At 40.7% G+C, this 19,024-nt stretch overlaps 1 protein-coding gene across 1 annotated transcript in view; it reads left to right on the top strand.

Annotated features, from left to right (window-relative positions):
- The window catches only part of Sema5c (Semaphorin 5c), a 99,273-nt gene that overhangs the window by 76,127 nt on the left and 4,122 nt on the right, over positions 1 to 19,024 (top strand). The window contains exons 4-9 of the mRNA XM_083094903.1: positions 15,205 to 15,412; positions 15,632 to 15,837; positions 16,549 to 16,648; positions 17,212 to 17,411; positions 17,922 to 18,407; positions 18,648 to 18,936. Of these exons, the coding sequence (XP_082951029.1) occupies positions 15,205 to 15,412; positions 15,632 to 15,837; positions 16,549 to 16,648; positions 17,212 to 17,411; positions 17,922 to 18,407; positions 18,648 to 18,936 (1,489 nt within the window). The remainder of the gene's footprint in view (positions 1 to 15,204; positions 15,413 to 15,631; positions 15,838 to 16,548; positions 16,649 to 17,211; positions 17,412 to 17,921; positions 18,408 to 18,647; positions 18,937 to 19,024) is intronic.

The following is a 19,024-nucleotide window of genomic DNA, read 5'->3' as shown; positions in this document are numbered from 1 at the left end:
ACCCATTGAAGATAGAAACGCGCTGACTCCCTCGTCTGGCGATTTTCAGCGAGATGTCCTGGCAGTTCGCCAAATTGCCTAACATACGACGCGGTCTCCCGAAGGCCCCGATCCATTTTCGCGCCAGACGAGATTCGCGTCTGGTCGATTTAATTCCCTCGTCGCTTCACAACATGACTCGCGATGAGAGGAAAACGAGAGAGGAAAAAAATAACGTCGCGTCTCTCGTCGATGTTGATTAATCGAAAAAGTCGAAGGATCGCCAATTCACGATGCGACGAACGTAATTGAGTCCTATCGCAACAATCTTACGTTACATGACATCTAATTTTGCCTAAAGACTAATTTCGCGAATTTTTTACTCGATTGATTATTTTTCAAAGATTCGCAAGACATTGAAATTGTAATCGAGATAACATAAAGACACTACATCATACCCTCTTGAAATCTTAATTGACGGATTACAGCTTATATATTATAATTACCGCGCGATATTGCGATTTCGAGAGAGATACCTGATTATTCTACTTTTTGCGATACGGCGCGAGCTTATTACATCTAATTAAATCGCACCGCGTGGGATCGAGTTGCAGATGACGGCGGAAACTACGACGGCGAAATTACTTTTGAAAATCATTGCAGGCACGATTCGTACCCGCGCTTAAGTAAACGCGTTTCTCCCGCGATTCATTTACTCGCGGCGGGATCGAATGACGCGAGACGTGCCCGCCGGTCGCTCTCGTTACATCGCGTTAGCAGGGATCGTTTCTGCACGAAACTATCGGTTCGGGAACCGCTTATATGTTATACAAATTATATGGGCTCTCTTATACGGAGGCGAGACTGATGGCGCGCTTCTACGGCTGGCGGGATCTTTTTTGCGATACTTTCTCTAGCCGATAAACACCGCTTCATTATAAGCAGGAAATGACGCTCGATATATATATATATATATTCGACGAGAAGAAAGAGAGAGAAAAAGCACAGAAAAAAAGAGCAAGAGGAAACGAGCGTGTTGAGTGACCTGCGTATCAAGTGGGCGATACCTGTCTCACGAAATAAATAAATATCTTAATGCGTCTGTCATTAATAATAATCATACATATGGCGTTTTATCGCGTCTCGAATGGCTCGAGATCGGGACCGGCAAACGGCGAAAACGATCGAGAATTATTTCACGTAGGAGACTGAGTAGCAGGCGAAGACTTGGGAGCTACTACCGGTTATTTCGATCGATGAACCTTGGCTAAGGGGAGACGTTTCTTCGAGGCTGCTCTCGTACTTTGTCCCGCGCCCGCGAGCTTCGAGAGGATAAGAGGATACTTGAATTATATACTAAACTAGTTTCGCGGGACTGGTAGGTCTTATCTATATCTTGCGATTGACAGCAAGTTAAGTGATTAATTTAACTTAAGTGGTTAATATATAAGTATTCTTCAAACAACAAACAAGAAACAGGGGAGCGAGAGAAGCTCAAAAATATTCCTTCAAATTATACTTAATTGAGTGAGTTGACTTTCTTTTCTCGATTCTTCACTTATTTGCAAGCAGACGACATGTGCAAGATGTAGCGATTTAATTTGATTACAGACGAACAGAAAATTATATTCAAGCTCGATCTTTTTAAACTCATGATTTTTATTACAATAAAAATTGAATTAAAAAGAGAGATATTATTTTCGGTCGAATTTTGATTTGATATTTAAATGTCGAAATATTTAACATCGAATTTCTAATTCGTCGCGGAACATAAATTTCACAGCAATAAATATGATCGGCAATCTTCCGTTATCAGATTGCAGGATGACATTCGAGTCAAGCTGATTAATGGATTTAAAATTAGCACTGCTAATGTAGTTGTGAGCGCATATGCCCGACCAGTCAGTGCTGCTCGCGCAAAAAATGCAGTCCACCCACGCGAAGTAAGTGCGATCGTGCATACATGCACGATACGAGTGTCGCGAGATCGAAGCCGGCCCCCGATCGATCGATCGATCGATCGATGGAAAAGGGAGTACGCCCCCGTGCGCTTTCTATTAATAGAATGTCAGTTATTAGCCGCTACCCACGCGTGGCCACGTCCGTGCAATTTCTGCAAAATACCGATCGCAAAAAAATGCCGAAAATGCCCGCAAGTGCGTGCATTACAGGTCTTCCGATCTTAATTTTAATAAATTGATTTTTTGCCATTTTCGAATACAAATGTGTGAAAGGCTTAAATAATTAATATTTTTTTTCCGGAATTTTTTTAGATATATATCTTACAAGCTTGCAAAAAGTGTGAAAAACTTGGCTAATTTATTTTTTATTTTTGCTGGAATAATAGCGAATAAATAATGATGTAGTAGCGTATTCGTATTTCAATCAAACTTTTCAAAGAACGTGTACGTATGTTTTTTCAATATTCACATTTCCATATTTGCTTCCTTTATTCAACTTCTGAACTTTTACACAGATACGTATTCTGAAAAACGACGAACGCGAGATGATTTATACGACGGTAAATATCATCGTGTGTCTCGTGGACGGAAAGTATTTCACCGGGAAATTTCTCGCGACGAGATTATTTCTGCCACGCTGAGTTTCTCGTTTTGTTTGCAAACGGGAAACGGGATGTACTCGGGGATGTGGATAAAAGTTTTCGGGTTTATGCGACGCGAGATTACTCGTGACAGCCGGTCGCAGGTGTCGGGAATTTCATAGACGGCCGCTAACGTGGTCGTATCGTATTTATGATGTTGCTCGAAGGTGCGAGGTGTACGTGATACCATTCTCGTCTCCCCGTATTGCCAGTTTTATCTGTCGTTTTCATATCGATACTTGGCGGCGAAGGAACATTTTCTCGTACATTTTTCTTCCGCGATCTAGCGAATTTCTTTCTCTTTCTTTTACTATAATCCGCGGAGATACGCCTATCTGTCTTTACCGTTATATATTTAATTAAATTTTCTAAACGCGCACATTTTCATACAGGATCTTTCAGCTTTCACAAGCTCTTCTATCTATATTTTTGCAATTTAAAATAGATACGAGAATCCTTTTACTTATTATCTTATATATACGTGCGAATGAATTTTTAGCTTTTAATTAAACTTGATATTTTCCACAGATCTCTTAAAATTAAAGAAATTTTATTACATTTTACAGGAGAACGAATATGATTCTTGGCGAGCGAAAATTATTATTATTTTAATGAAACGCTTATCTCTATCGACACGACTAATTTATTTCCGTCTAGATTTCTTTCAGCACGTGTGACGAAACGATTTCACCGCGGCCCCGATATCTCGCGCGGATATACTTATATATGCACGTCGCCGGTTCGAAAAGTCGTGCGGGAGATTTTCGCGCGCGTATCTCGCAGCCTCCCCGCGCGCGCGCGCGCTCCCGTGACAAATCGTTACCGGGAGATTTATCTTGTAGCAAATAAGCGGCCTTATTTATAGGACGATGTCGATCGACGTGTCCGCCGTTACAGGTTGTCGCGTGAGATCTCACCGGCCTACCGTTACGCCTACGAAACCTGATTTTGGCGTCGCGTTTTTGCACGCCGCATTTCTGCACTCCTCCTTTTATTATTCCACTCAAAGCATTACTGCTTACTTACTAAGGAGATGCTGTGGCAGGGTAACGGGCCACGTATCCTTCAACGTGCGCGAGGCTGTCAACGACCGCGAGTGAATATTGACGATTGGGCGCATTTTGAAACAGCTGACAGCGACCGGGTATCTACCATAGAGTACGTTACATTATACCTCAATAAAATCATTTGATATCTCGCGTGGAATTACGTAAAACGCATATATAACGCTGGAGAATTGCATTGGGGAAAGATCGTATTCTCGAATTTTTCGTCACATTTATATGTTTCACCTGACCCTTATCTCCTTTTAATATCTCGTTCTAAATTCACTTCTTTAAAGCAAGTTGCCAAATTTAGAGCGAAGTAAAAGTCGCGGTTCGAATTGCTGAAAGAGGAGAAAAAAGGCAAGCGCGAGGAAATAACAGAGACATTTACTGCATCACGCACGACACGGGCATAATGTGGATCAGGCATAATTACGGGTTGCGATTTTTCGAGCGCACCAGGACGGTACCGCGTGTCGTTTCGGAAGGTCGAGTGGAAGGAAAAGCTACGCGCTTGAGGGGGCCAAGGGGGACCAAGGGGATGGTGAAAAGTGGAGAGAATGTCACAGGCGGCGCCAGAATGTCCTGTGCATATACGCAATAGCCGCCTCGCTTGCTATCCGTCAGCCGTGATCGTGCGTACAAGCCGTATATCTCTGCGTTTACGCGCGCAGAATGCGCATGGTTTATGTAACGCGCGCAACGGCCGGTCGGCGATGGAAAATGGGCGTGAAATACTCATTACGATTTAGCTCGATTACGTCCATCAATTGTGATTACTTGTACAATTGTTACACGTGTTCGCGCGAATGTAATAGCCGCAGAGTGTAATACTGCAGCCGCAGCGAAATACACAGACAATTTTCCACCCAGACTTTCCTCATAAAATCTAAACAATTCAATAATTTTTAAAACTCTTTATTTTTTATTCAAAGTATTCCCCTTCCGCATCTATACACTTTTCACAGCGACTCAATAGCGATTCAAATGAGTGGTACATGTCCTTGACCGGTACTGCTTTTAGTTGTCGCGTCGCCGCAGCTTTGATGGTATCTACATCCTCGAAAAAACAACCTTTAAGTACTAATTTCAGTTTCGGGAACAGAAAGAAGTCACACGGTGCCAAATCCGGCGAATACGACGGTTGGTCAAGCACGCAGATCTGATTTTTCGCTAGAAATTGGCGTACAATGATGGCATTGTGAGATGGTGCGTTGTCGTGCAACAAGCACCAACTTTCCGGATCTTTGTATTCTGGCCGAACACGTCGAATTCTTGCAACCAAACGCCGCAGAACTTCAAGGTAGAATGTTCCCGTTACTGTTTGGCCACTTGGAAGAAACTCGTGATGCACCAGACCCTTGCTATCGTAGAAGGCGATCAGCATTACTTTGATTTTTGATGGTGTTTGACGTATTTTTTGGACTTTCGGTTCTCCGGGTGACTTCCAGGTACTTTGGTGCTTTGTTTCGGGATCATATTGAAAGCACCAAAGTCTCGTCTGCAGTTATTATAGATTTTGTGAAGTTGGGGTTGTTTGCAGCGAAGCTAATCATTTCTTTTGAATGGATAACACGTTGTTCCATTATAATTTTCCAACACAATTTTTTTTGGGCTGTCACGTGAAATGTCATAACTCAGCCATCTTACATGGCACAGCGTTCAAACTTCGCTTGACGTATAGAAGACATTCCCACCTTCCTAACGATATATAGTTCCGACAAATAGCGCCACGCGTTTAGGCAGGAGATTTAAAGTCTGGGTGGAAAATTGTCACACTGTGTATAATCTCGCGAGGGTAAGAGGCTGTTCACCTGTAGAGCAAAAGTATTCGCTCGAGTCACCTTTGATGCATAATAGATGAGCCCCTAGCTTCCGTGAGTCTATTCTGTACCGAGGAAAAACATGGAGCGATGTTTCCAAACGGGCTTTTTTCCAGCGCATCTGCGATATTCTCGTTGTTGCCCTAGTGTTTGTAATTTTATAACGTTTCATTTCTCCGCGAGAGAGTGTTTGCGCGTTCACTAGACAAGAGGAATCAAATATTTTAAGTATAAGAGTGACTATAAGAGTCTCATTCTTCAAATAAGAGAGCGTTGTGAAACGCTTTCCATAAACTTAAATAAGATACTAAACTTTATTCTCTTTATTAAAATAAAGTTTCTTTTTTTCATTATATTAGAATTAATTATTTTTATATGAAAGACATATTATTTCTTACTTTGTAATTCCAAGGAAAATTAAGTATTCGTCTCACTGAATATTCATCTTTCGCTCAAAATTAAATCGTAAAACGGCATACTTCCCCAACGGGGGAAAGAAATACTTGAAAAGAAGGAAACTTTATTTTTGAAAGATTCGATCTCATTTAATAAAAACGGCTACGTCCGCGTTTGAAAGTTATTCCACTCATTAAAGCGGTACGGGAGTGTCTTATTCAGCTTCTCTTCCGCTATGTTTTCGGAATTAGAGAGGCCCCCGGAGCAATTTACGAGCACATGAAAGACGTCTCGTTCTCTATCTCCGGGAGATGATGTTCGCTTTTTCTCGCCGGGGAAAAACGGGCTACGTAACAAGACTCGTATATCTGCGGCGAATGAGGAAGGGCCGAGGGTACAGTGGACGGATAACGACGGGCCTCGTTTCGACGCCGTTCACGTTTACACGACGCGGCGAAATCACAGATTCCGATTCGGGATCACGAGCGACGATCTCGTCTAAACGGCGATAGAATTTATTATTCCACGCGATGTGCCCAGCCACCACTGCGACGATCGCGTCACGATCCGCCGAGGAAACCCGTCGCGTTGCCTCGCGCCGCACTTTCGATGCGCTCGACGTGTCTCGCATCACGAGAGATCTCGTCTCGGATGCTGTTGTTAACTCTTTCGCGAGACGAGAGGGAGAGAGAGGGGAGAAGAGGCACGACCTGTCTTTCCGTCTGCGGATCTTCGGCAAATATTGAACGTCTGCGATATCGGCAGGATTACCGGTATCGAGACCCGGTGCCGAGAGCGGGTTCTCTTCGTCGAGTCAGACATCCAATTTTGTACTTGTCCTTCGAAGCCGAGGAGAACGGACTTGTGCGTAAAACGAGGGCAGGTTAATATTACCACTCATTACTCTCTCTCCAAAGCTTTCATAAGATCGAGAATAATGGAAAAGGGCTATAAACCCACTTTTTATCGAGAACAAAATACAGTGAAATTTTTAATAATATCGTCTATGATTTTTTGTTGTAAATTTTTGACTATAATATTCACGAAATTAAAATTGTACCCAATATTAATATCATAATTGTATGATTTTAAACTCATACATTCCTTGTAATATAAAGGTATATTTTGTGCATAAAATATTTTCTGAGTTATATATATCCTTGAGTCACACTAAATTATTCTCTCGGTGTAGATATCTTGATATTCACGTGTGCATGATTAAATGTCTCTATATACTCGTAAAATATATTTTTAGTTTTTAGCAGCGTAATATATTGCGCCGAATATTTCACGGGATTTTATGCATATACGATGGTAGAACGCGCATGGATCCCAAGAGCGCAGTGGACCACTACTCATGGGTATCACTGATAACGTCAACCTGATTTCACGACTGAAATTCGCGTCCATTCGTTGCGATCGATGAAAATATGTGTTCTTATCTATGCGGGCCTGGCGGCATGTGTAACTGTGGGCCGCAACGCGGCCCACGGATTTTCGCGATCCTTCGAGATATTGCATTGAAGTGCACTCGAGTCCTTCAAGGATTACAAGCAACAATGAGAAAAATGCGTTGCATCGACTTTGACAAATTAATATAAAAATTAAAAAACACGACGAGAATTTTTTTTTAAATTGGCCCCAATTTTGAAGCTGTGAATTGAAAATAAAAATTGGAAATGAAATGTAATATAAATGTAAATACGTGTATAAATAAAAGAGACATTATATTAAAGATCTCAGAATATTATACATTTGCATAAAGCGAGATGTATTTATTTAAAAGAGATTAGGACGAATAAAAGTTATTCAGCGCGTATCTGAAATTTAAAATTCGACTCGCCCTCTTCGATCCCATTCACTCGCCGTTGTAGCTGTGCACGTTTCCAGCTCGTTCCCTCCGGCACCCCTCAATCGCGCTTTCCATAAATGCATACTGAGCACGTGCATACGTGCACTCGCTCCTGCCACTCGCTCGCTCGCTCGGCGCCACGATTTGCATTCCTACTTAATTCCCGTATGCGCCAATCCTGACGTCATTGCGTCCCGAAGCTTATCGAGCGCTCTCTCGGCCGCTGACAGGTAATAGAGAGGCGTATCGATGGATTGGCGACCGTACCTGGGTCGGTGGTCGTCTCGAGGGCAACCTTTTCCGTATCGCGTGATAAAAAGAGGTTTATGCGAGGACGCGTGCGACAGGCATCTAGCTCGTCGTAAATAATTATATTTATCGCTGCTGGGTCGCCTTGCTAGTCTACTCGATATTTCTACTTCAGGTGATGTATCGCCTGTACGTAATCTTTTTCGTCGGACATTAGTTAACTCCGCGTCGCAATCGCGACTTGACATTCTTTGCGATGTCTCGGAAAAACTTGCAGAAATTCCGTAGATTGCTCGCGACTTGGCGTATATCGAGCTATACCCAACGTGAGCTTACGCTTAACTTCGTAATCTCGGAAAACTTGGAATGACGAGGGTTTCTCATCGATAGCTACCAACCATCTTGGAGATCAGTTAATATTTGAACTTAATCAGAACCTTAAGTAAGCTTATCGATTTCTGATATGCCCTACTATCTGATCGAAATTTTAACATTTAATGTAATAGTGCAGCTATGTAAATGTAATTCAGATTTATTTATCCAAACAAACGTGCCTTGCCCTCTCCCACATTATGTAATTAATTTTTTCTATCTCTAATAAATTAATATATCATCTTTATCATATTTTTATATATGATCATAATTTTCGTAGATTGCATATAAAATTCAATTACTGTCAATTGACAATCATTACGTAATAATTATTTCGGTATCTGATATACAGGGTGTTTCATTTTAATTTCCCCAGGCAAATATTTCGGAAAATAATGAAAATTCGAAAAAATGTTTCAGATTGTTAATTGCAAATTACATATATTTTCTTCGAAACAAACTATGTGTTTTCTTTACACCAATTGATTCCTCTCATTATTTTGTACATAAAAGTATTAAGGTAAGATAATCGAAAAATGAATATTTTACAAGATATTTTACAGTTCATGTAAAATTAAGAAATTATTTCAAGCCTCATAACTCGGAAAGTACTTAATGAAAACTAACTTAATTATAGTGTTTTGGAAAGCTCTCGAGATGAGCTGCAAGAATATGCAATAAAAAGTAGGCGGTTCCATTTAAAAAGTTGGAGGTGACCTTCATGTGACCTTCAGGTGACTCTTCAAGGTCAAACTAATGGCACCATCTTATGTCCCCCTCGAAACCATACAACTTTTGTCTGAAAAATTTTTTCGAATTTTCATTATTTTCCGAAATATTTGCCTGGGGAAATTAAAATGAAACACCCTGTATATAAAATAAATCAAGATGAAAGTTGATCTTTCTCTTTAGGTCTTAAGAAGATAGCGGATAAAGTTTCATTCCTTCATCAGAGGAGAAGGTGCGTCTATTTTATCGATTGTTTCAATGGTTGAGAACATTGTTAAAGTATCTCATCTTAATTAACGGATCGTAACGTGAATTAAGTATCACGAGCGAAATTATCCTACCGGAGATGGTTGACATTACTAGACGGTCTCGGATTGCTTCGATATTTTATGAGCGAGCTAAAAGTAGAAACCGCTTTATTATCCAGTTACTTATCGTGCAATATTTCCTCGCACTTGCAGGTTTCGCGGGCGATTTTATCGCGATGGTGTATTCGCGGCAATTAGCATTTCCTCGAATCGAGTTGCGATTTATCGGCAAACAGCATCCTTAACTTGTGTACCGCACACACGTACACATATTGGAAAGTACACAAATTACATTAAACCGATTTCGATTTGCCCTGTACTTACACGCTGATTAAGTAGCTCTTTAACAATCTACGTAAAATACAGCGCTAATTAATATAAATGTATTAATGAATAAATATATAACACAAAATAACAATATAAAATATCGTCGTCGTGCGCCCAATATTTATAAAATTTACATTAATTGCAAAACAACTAAATTACTTGTATATCATCGTACTTGTATTTTATAGCGGGCATTATAGTGTCTTTTATTGATTTATGAAGCTATATACATAGATAAAGTTTGAGTAATATATAATAAAAAGTTGTATGTGCCGCATTTATTACTTAATTTAAATCGCTTGACGAATAAATTTCAATATTTTGCAGCAGAATGAGATTCTTTCAATATCGTGAGAGGGGCTTCAAACGGGACGCAGGATTGACGGGAGCGAAACGAGGGCGCATGGAAAATCGATCGGGTAACCGTGCTCGAAGTTAATCGCGCATGTCCATCCTCCGCGGTTGTCACGTCGCATAATGAGTCGATTATTATGAAACAACTGGAACTGGAACCCCCCTTCTCTCCCTCGCCTCATAATTTTCTCAAGGCGCGAATTACGGTCGCGTATAGACGGTACGATGGCACGACCATCATCATCGTGCTCGTCTACGAGAGGAGGGGGCCGAAGAGGTATTTGTCCACTGAGCAGGAAGTAATCTGTTTCAATGTGGCCACTCGGCCAATAAACAACATACGAAGCTATGTATCTACCTACTTACGTTCACGACTCACTTAGGTTTATCCGTGGGATTAAAACGATAACAAAACTCTTCTCTCTCTCGGAGACGAGAGATATCAAGGTGCGAGGAATTTAAACGAGAAGCGGAGCCGCATTTCTGTCGACGAAAATTTTCGAAGAAAATTTTGCGTGATTGTTTTAACATAAGTTAGAAAGACACATCACGAAGAAATTATTTTAATTACTCTTATATTTCCGCTGCTTTCCTTTTTGACGAAGAAAAGAAGATTTCACGTTTATTAGATCACCATTATATTTCACACGTCGTCTGATATACGAGTCATTTATCTTGAAAGTGGTATAAGTCGAGAGCTTTGGCGATCTTGTCGAGATAGATATATGAAGATTATTTATATCCGCATCCTATTTAAATACATTTATATTGCGAAACCAGTCGTGCGCCACTCTCGGAATAAACGATGCGTATGACAATACCAACTTGTATCTCGTTTACGTCCTCGCGATCGAGGTGTCTCAGCGTGTCATACGGCGACAGTAACATCGGTTCGCTTTACTGCCCGCCTACTTCGCACGCGGGATCCCATGTTCTAACAAGAAAATATGAGAGACATTGATTGACGCCCGTAAAACTCGGTGCGATATCCAACCGCACCGTTACCGTAAAATTGGGTCCGCGCGAATCCCGTTGCACGTGATATAGCAATGTAATACAAAATTGATTGCAGTCTGCCGTATTTTCAATAAGGGAAAAAGAAAAGTCGCAGCAGCGAAGTGCTGAAAAAAATTCCATTAAAGAAGTTTCTTTCATAAAAAAAAGAACTAAAACAAGGATCATTTCGAGAATTACGCGAATGCGTAGAATGGAAACGATCCTGCTCCTCTCTAGCACTTGACGATGACAAGAAGCACTTGTCGCTTATCGAGAATACTAACTGCATCTCGAAGACCGCGTTTCATATTCGCGGACATGTAACACTTTGTTTCACGAGGAATAATCTCCCTCGTTCGACTTGGAAAGAGACTCTCCGGCTTCTTTTCCGCGTGATATAATTCACTCTTGCCGCGCCTGACGGCCTTGTGGTGTCGCCAAAGACGCGAACGAGAACATATCCCTTCGGCGGGAGTGTCCTGGTCCACGAGGTATTACGCGATTGCCTCACGTAGGTTGCCGATATACATAGATAGAGCGACGGTGCCGGCTTATTAATTGGCATGCATAACCGTCGCCCTGCCCGCGCTTGTACTCCACTTAAATAATAATTACCTGCTCCGAAGTATCACGGTGCCGCGACGCGGGCGCCCACGTAGGCGCCGTTTATGCTTCATTGCGGGTTCCCGGGTCGCTCTCGGAACAGCCGATGTTGAAAGGAGAAGGGAAAGGGTTTCGTATCGCGGAATACGAATCGTTATACAGGGTGTTTTCCGTGCTTTGCGGAGAAATATGCAAAGTTAAAAGTATCATCGAAGATGAAGATTTAGGACTTTCAGAAATCAAGATTTATAAAAGACTGCATTGAGAAAAAATCTGGTTGCATTAATTAGAAATCTGGTAGATTCAACCAGTATGTCTGTTGGAAAATGGACGAATCAGAATTCCTCTAGGAATTACCAGATGAGTATGATTAATTTCTTCCTGTTAAATTTACCAAATTTTCTTGGTAATAATACTAAATTTAAAAGAAAATGGCATTACTATGTCCATGTTTAGTTAATATAACAAGAAGTTTTATAGATCCAAATAAAAGATATTAACCAAATCCTCATAGTAAAGTCTATTAAACGTTCTAGTTATAAAAAATCGGGTCTTATCGTGATAACTAGAAATTCTACTTGGTTTAACTAAAATGCCTTCTATCAGATACATCTTGTTGGTACAATCAAACGATTTTTCTCAGTGTGCACAAGTAAATAATATAAATATTTTCTTTACTCTTGAGTATAAGACATTTTAATGATATTTTAATTTCAATATTTATTACTGATAAGCGTATCGTTGTTATAAATTATACTCTCGGGGAGAGAAAGTGCTATTCTGTATTATTCGGGAGAGAAAGGGATCCATTAAAGCATCTCGCGTTGTCTGAGATTGAGAATATTGATTAAGCGATTGAATGGGATTGATAGGGGAGTTTAATGAATGGCGCGAAATGTGACCCGGAGCATCGAACAAGATGCAAGACGACTGTTATGCATGTATGTCGAAGCTAAAGCGCGATAGATTGCAAGCTGCAACGCAATAATCATGAATAAATTAAGTTCATCGATTTGACAAAAGGTCTGTGCGGAATATTGAGTACGTAATTATCGACACGTCCAATGAAGAAATACTCGAGCATTTGTATTTCCGATTGACGATATATGCGTGCGAAAGCGGTGTCCCTTGAAGAACGAGGATTGCAGATTGCAATGTCAGAAAGCGAAAAGGTTGTTGGAGGTAAGATTTTATACGTGTAACAGCCTCTCCCATCCTTGAATTCTTATCTGTCAAATAAATCAAAATTTATATATTTTACATAGGCACATAGATACAGCTTCTAATTAAACTATATTACAATGTCAGTGGGAAAATTTTAATATATACAATATTCGAGAATTAATTTTAAGACTGTAATTAATTCGACATCAATCTAATTGTTTAGATTTATACGCAAGGAGTTTCGTCGATTTTGAACGGGTTTTTTTTTTTTTTCCCCATCACGAATCATTACTGAAGCGAAGAAAAAGAATTGCTGGTTAGAGGAACACGAGCGAGAATCGAGTCATCCATCAATAATCTATATTATATTTCCTGTTCTTGTCATGATCCTGCCGTTCTCCTCGCCTCGAAAAGAGACAGGATAATTCCGCATGTACCATATCTTCGTTATCGTTTATAAATCGATAATTTATTTATCAAGTTTACCTCGAGGCAATCGATATTGCAGTTGTCCTCCGGCACCGAGCTATTTTACATGTACATATGAAAACTAAATGAAAATTGCATCATGATGGAGTTTTTTTTTCCTTAGCTTGATAACTTGAATTTTTAAGCACTTGAATAAATAAATTTTTTACAATAATTTTTTACTAACATAAAACTAGTATAAAAAAATTCTCCAAGGGAATTTTAAAGGAAAAAAGGTCCATGTATCTCAAGGAGATCTATTCAAAGATTCCCAGTTGGATTGAATCTGATTTTACGTAGGAAAAGTTTAATCTATCGATTACATATGGAACATGTTCACCGAGTGATCTCTCGATCTCGCGTACTCGACGGCAAAAGTACCGTCGTCGCGAACGTATGCGTGAGTATGAGACGCATCTGAGTCAAGTGGGCTGCCGTGGAATGTCGTCCGAGGAGTTTTCGAGGGCTCCTCGAAGTCGCTGTCAAACCCGAGTACGCCTCCGTGACTGCCACGAGTGTCTCACGCGAGTACCTCGACGAGATCGTGCCGCGAGCCGCTGCAATACCCCGCGAAGTGAATACACAGAGAACGAGAGACGCTCTTCTCCGACGTTTCTTTTCTTTTTTTTTTATCTACCGACCACCTCGCCTCACGTCACCTCACCTTTCGTGAACGGTCGCATTCCGCGGAAGGTAGTCGCACGCATCTTTTGCATGAAACCACCTTTCTCTCTCTCAGATCGGTTCTTCGTTAAGGATGTCTTAGACTTCTACTCTTATAAATCGCTAACCCAGTTTTCTTCTTTTATGCATTTAAAATGTTTATGTAGATTTTTTTAAATATTCATTAAGTTATTTTGCATACAAAAAAGAAAGAGAGAGAGTATGTGTGAAGAAACCGAATTTTATATATAAAGAATTATGCTATTGAATTTCTAAATTTTAAAGGCTTAATGTTAAGTTTATTTGAAAGAGAAGTAACTGATATATGAGATATATATCTATATAACTTTCTGTCTCGCAAATAAATGATAAAAGCTAGACTGAAAGAAATAATTATTCGTTAATCTAATCGCTTATGTCTCAATTGTTTACAATATTAAACCTTATCTGCAGCAATAAATATCGAAAAATATCGCGATGCACTTAAGAGATAAAAGGATTAGAGGTTTTTCTCACGAATCGTGTTAATGTGATAAGCAATATCGCGAGCACTGATATTGCTTGTAAATGCACTCTCATTTAGATGCAGAATACGATGCGCGATGCGTGTTTATTAGCGGATATAATTGGAGTGGCGCAATCAAGCGTACCGTCGCTCGAGGAATTCATGAATACAGTCGGCATCGGGGATCGCGAGCGAACGTCGCGCATAGATATCTTCTCGGAGAGAGGCAGCATCATTTTGCGGCGACCATCGTTGAATACGATGATGCGTGTGTCGTTTCTACGAGGGAAATCGTCGTCGTCACAGCTATTCTTCCTTGATTTAAAATTGAAATACGCATTGAAAGAGAAATATTGCCAACAACATTCCTTATTATCGGTCGCTACGTGATTTTCAATGAGGCGATCTAGTAATTTCAATGAAATCCATCCAAGGTTGCGAAAGTTGAGTCCAGGTCGCGAGAGCCTTTTATGGAGGTCCATTAAAGCTACGACTTTTGTTTCGAGAAACTGCATTTCCGATTCTAGATAGAAATTGATTTATTTCGTTTGATCGTAAAGAAGATTGGTTGACAAGTATCCAAGAGTTTGACGGATGTCGCTACCAAAAATGTCACAGAAGCGACAAGCGGAGACAGCACGGCGACGTCTCGGCGACGTCAGTGGACTTTTAATGGGTTAATAGCGTCTGGCTTCGCGCATGGGACGCGCTTAACGACACGCGGAGAGCACGCGATGACGGAGATGTAAATAAAGTGTGTCTTTTCAGAGATAATTTGTACCGCTTGACTCTGACGTCGCTTACGGACCTGGAGCACGCCACGTGGTCCGCGCCGGAGGACAAGGTCAACACCTGTCAGAATAAGGGCCAGAGCGTCGAGGATTGTCGTAATTACGTCAAGGTGCTCCTCAGCAACGGCAAGAGCCTCTTCACCTGCGGCACTTACGCCTTCAGTCCGTGGTGCGCCTGGCGAGAGGTACGTCCTCGAAAGGAATTCGTCCGATCGAATTCGGACATCTCGTCCGTAATATAACGAGCTCCGTGTTATTTTTTTTCCTCGTATCGTCGCGGCTGTCCTCACATCGGACGATGTCAATAAGATCAGATTACCGTCATTAGGCGCGACATTATGCTCGATATGAACGGTAACGGGAGATTGCGGGCGTAGCTTTTACGGTAGCAATTATGATCGCAGATCGAGAATATAACGAGCGTGACCAGCGAGATGCCGGGCGTGGCCATGTGTCCTTATTCACCGCATGCGAACGTCACGGCGCTTCTCTCGAGGGGTCCTTCCGGCGGCCTCTTCGCCGGCGGGTCGACCGACTTCTCCGGAACCGATTCTGCGATCTACAGAACGTTGGCGTCACCGAATCTCAGGACACGACAATATGATTCCAAGTAAGTTTTATACATCGCTCAAAAGTATTGCATTACTTATAGAAACAGGAAAGAGTCATTATTTTAATGAACAAAAACACATATTAATATATTACAAAATTATATTTTATTACTATTATGTTATGTGCTTTAATATCATGAAAATTAAAAATTGACAAATATTAAATTAAAAAATTAAAAATATTAAATTTTAGATTCTTCAAAATAGCCTTCTTTTATTTTCAATATTGTCTCACATACTCTTAGCGTTCTTGAAGAAAATTTTTTTTTAAATTGTCACTAAGATTTTAGAATATTTGTAAATACTTCCATAATTGTTTTTGATTAAAAGTCTCATTTTTCGGACATTTTCAAGCTCTTTCCATAATAGTTTTATTAAATCTTAATCCGGTGATTGATAGGGCCTGATAGGATGATTGATTTTGAAGGCTATTTTGAAGAAACGACAAGTTAGTATTTCTGTTATTATTTGTTATAATTTTTATTTGTGCGATATTAAAGGATAAAATAACAGTAATAAAATGCAAGTTAACAATAATTTTAATTAACAATAATTTTAATTTTTATAAATATTCCATTAAGATTTTGTTAAAGGATAAATGAGAGATTATATGCTATTATTGTCCAATTATATGCTATATTGCAAGATTGTTTAATCTTATTTATCGTCCCGAGATCATGGTTTCTCTCAAGCTTGCGTTTTCCTTTTAGATGGCTGAATGACCCGCAGTTCGTCGGCAGCTTCGAGACGGAAGATCACGTGTACTTTCTATTTCGCGAATCCGCCGTTGAGTACATCAACTGCGGCAAGGTAAGATCGATTCCGTGAACAGAGAGCAAATCCGGCGTGACGTGTTTTCCATCATTCAGCGAGACACGCGAGGAGCCGTTTCTCGCAGACGATTAGCGATCTCGTCTTCACTGACTTGCGTCAGGCGTATATAATTAGCCGCTTACGGTGTTTGTCGAAACGAGCGTCGCGTCGCGGATTTTCCTCTCCCGCGGCAGAAAAATATCATCTCCGGCAATCGTGATCTTAGTTCGCGCGATGTTTATCATTTTCTCAACCTATCGCCGCTCAAATTGCCGCCTAGGGGATAGCTTTAATAAAATATTCCGCATCCGAGCGATGCTATCTTGATCGCAAGCGCGGGGTTAAACTCCGCTTCAACATGATTGGATTAATTTGTTAAACGCTACTCGAACAACACAAAGTTTAAAAGATGATTTTAAGATATTGTTACAAATTTCACTAAGAATTTTCTGTTTATTAAAGAGATCAATACGACGATAATGCATTGTAATTGATCTTTGTCTAGGCGAAATTTACTTTAATCCATCATCTTGATATTACGTTGTGATATACGATTGCAGAAAATATACTCGAGGATAGCGAGGGTTTGCAAAAATGATCGAGGTGGACAGATTATGATGAAGGACGTATGGACGACCTTCAGTAAAGCCCGTTTGAATTGCTCCCTTCCCGGCGAATTTCCATTCTATTACGATGAGATCCAAGGCGCGGTTTATCATCCGGAAGAGGGAATCATTTACGCGACCTTCACCACTCCTATGTAAGTACTTATCATTCAGCGATTAATTCGCTGATGCATTAATTGTCATCTATGTTTATGTCTGTGCACAAACTCCAGGGAGATGTAAGAGACGGTAAATGACAAATTGATTATGCGATTTCGCGAAACGAATTTTATTTTGCACTTGGCGCATGTTGCAAATTAACCAGCACCACATTCATTAAAATTACAGTTTAAAATGATCGAATTAATTTTAAGTGAGTAATTAAAATTTAATTATTTAATATAATCTTATGAGTTAATGTAAATTGTAAATCAATAGTTTTATTTGTAATCTATGCAATTCATTAGATTTTCACATGCAGAAATTTACGCCAATTATAATGTTTAAAATTTTTTTAATATTCAAAGTTTATCGAAGTTTTACTCCAGTTCTTCATGCTTGATAACACTGGAATGTTTTTTGAACATGAAGGCTGCAATTTCTTTCCCGGTCAAGCGATCGACTTTAATGGAATTCTTTTTTTTCCTTTTTTTCTCCCACCACAGTAACGGCATCGCAGGCTCGGCGATCTGCGCGTACAACATGTCGGCGATCGTCGCTAGTTTTAACGGGCCTTTTAAGTATCAGGAAAACGCGGGCGCCGCCTGGGAAAGGAGGCCGGTCGCGCATCATAATCGACAACGCTGCGGCCCTCTGTCTAGCACCGCATCGCATCAGATCATGGATAATCAGCAGTACCAGTTGATGGACGAGGCGGTCCAGAGCACGATGCTGGGTCCGCTACATACCGCGACCCTCGAGCGATTCACTCACATCGCGGTGGACGTGACGCCGACCAAGCTGCACCGTAGCGTGACGGTCCTCTACGTCGCCACGGCGGTCGGGCTGATCAAGAAGATCTCCGTTCTGCCTAGAACGCAGGAAACGTGCATCGTCGAGGTTTGGGGACCTTTGCCCTCGCCATCGATGACGCTGCAATTCCTCAAGGACACGCAGAGCCTCTACGTCGGCATGGAAATTGGCCTCTTACGGTAAACATTTTCTTATAGATCATAGAATTGAAGATTCAGCTGTCTCCGTTTATATTTCTTTTCAAATGTAATTGATGTTACGTGCATATTATTGTAAATATAGATAACGTAAATCGATTATAAATCACGTTCAAAAGAAATAGAGACATCGTTTGATCCTTAATTATAGCGTATGTAATAAACATGTGTGCTTTTTAAATGCTTTTCTTAAATCGCATCATAATATCTTCCGCCGTTTAGTATACCAGCAGTTCAATGTTATCGTCATCGGAGCCGTCAAGCGTGCCTGAATGCCCAGGAGCCGTATTGTGGATGGAACGAGCACCTCATGAAGTGTGCGCAAGCACCGAAACAGAATTATCTCGCGAATCATTGGCATCAGGAGGTCACCAAATGCCCGGTGCTCACCGATCCTGTCGACGGAGGCTGGAGCGCGTGGAGTTCTTGGTCGCCCTGTCAACACGGTACGGAGGAACAATTATCCGGACACGGTCACGCTCACTCTCACTCGCATAGCGAATACGCGGAGGTTGGTGTTCACTCATCAGATACGTAGAGGATATCTTTAGTCTCGTTTAAAATAAGATCGAATGACAGTTCATTGACGTTTGACATAA

The sequence above is a fragment of the Camponotus vicinus genome, unplaced genomic scaffold (assembly GCF_025532165.1).
Source record: "Camponotus vicinus isolate PSW18456_S1 unplaced genomic scaffold, iyCamVici1.0 SCAF_1, whole genome shotgun sequence".
Taxonomy (NCBI): Eukaryota; Metazoa; Arthropoda; class Insecta; order Hymenoptera; family Formicidae; genus Camponotus; species Camponotus vicinus.
Note: the sequence above shows the minus strand (reverse complement) of the source record. Positions and strands in the feature narration are given on the sequence as shown.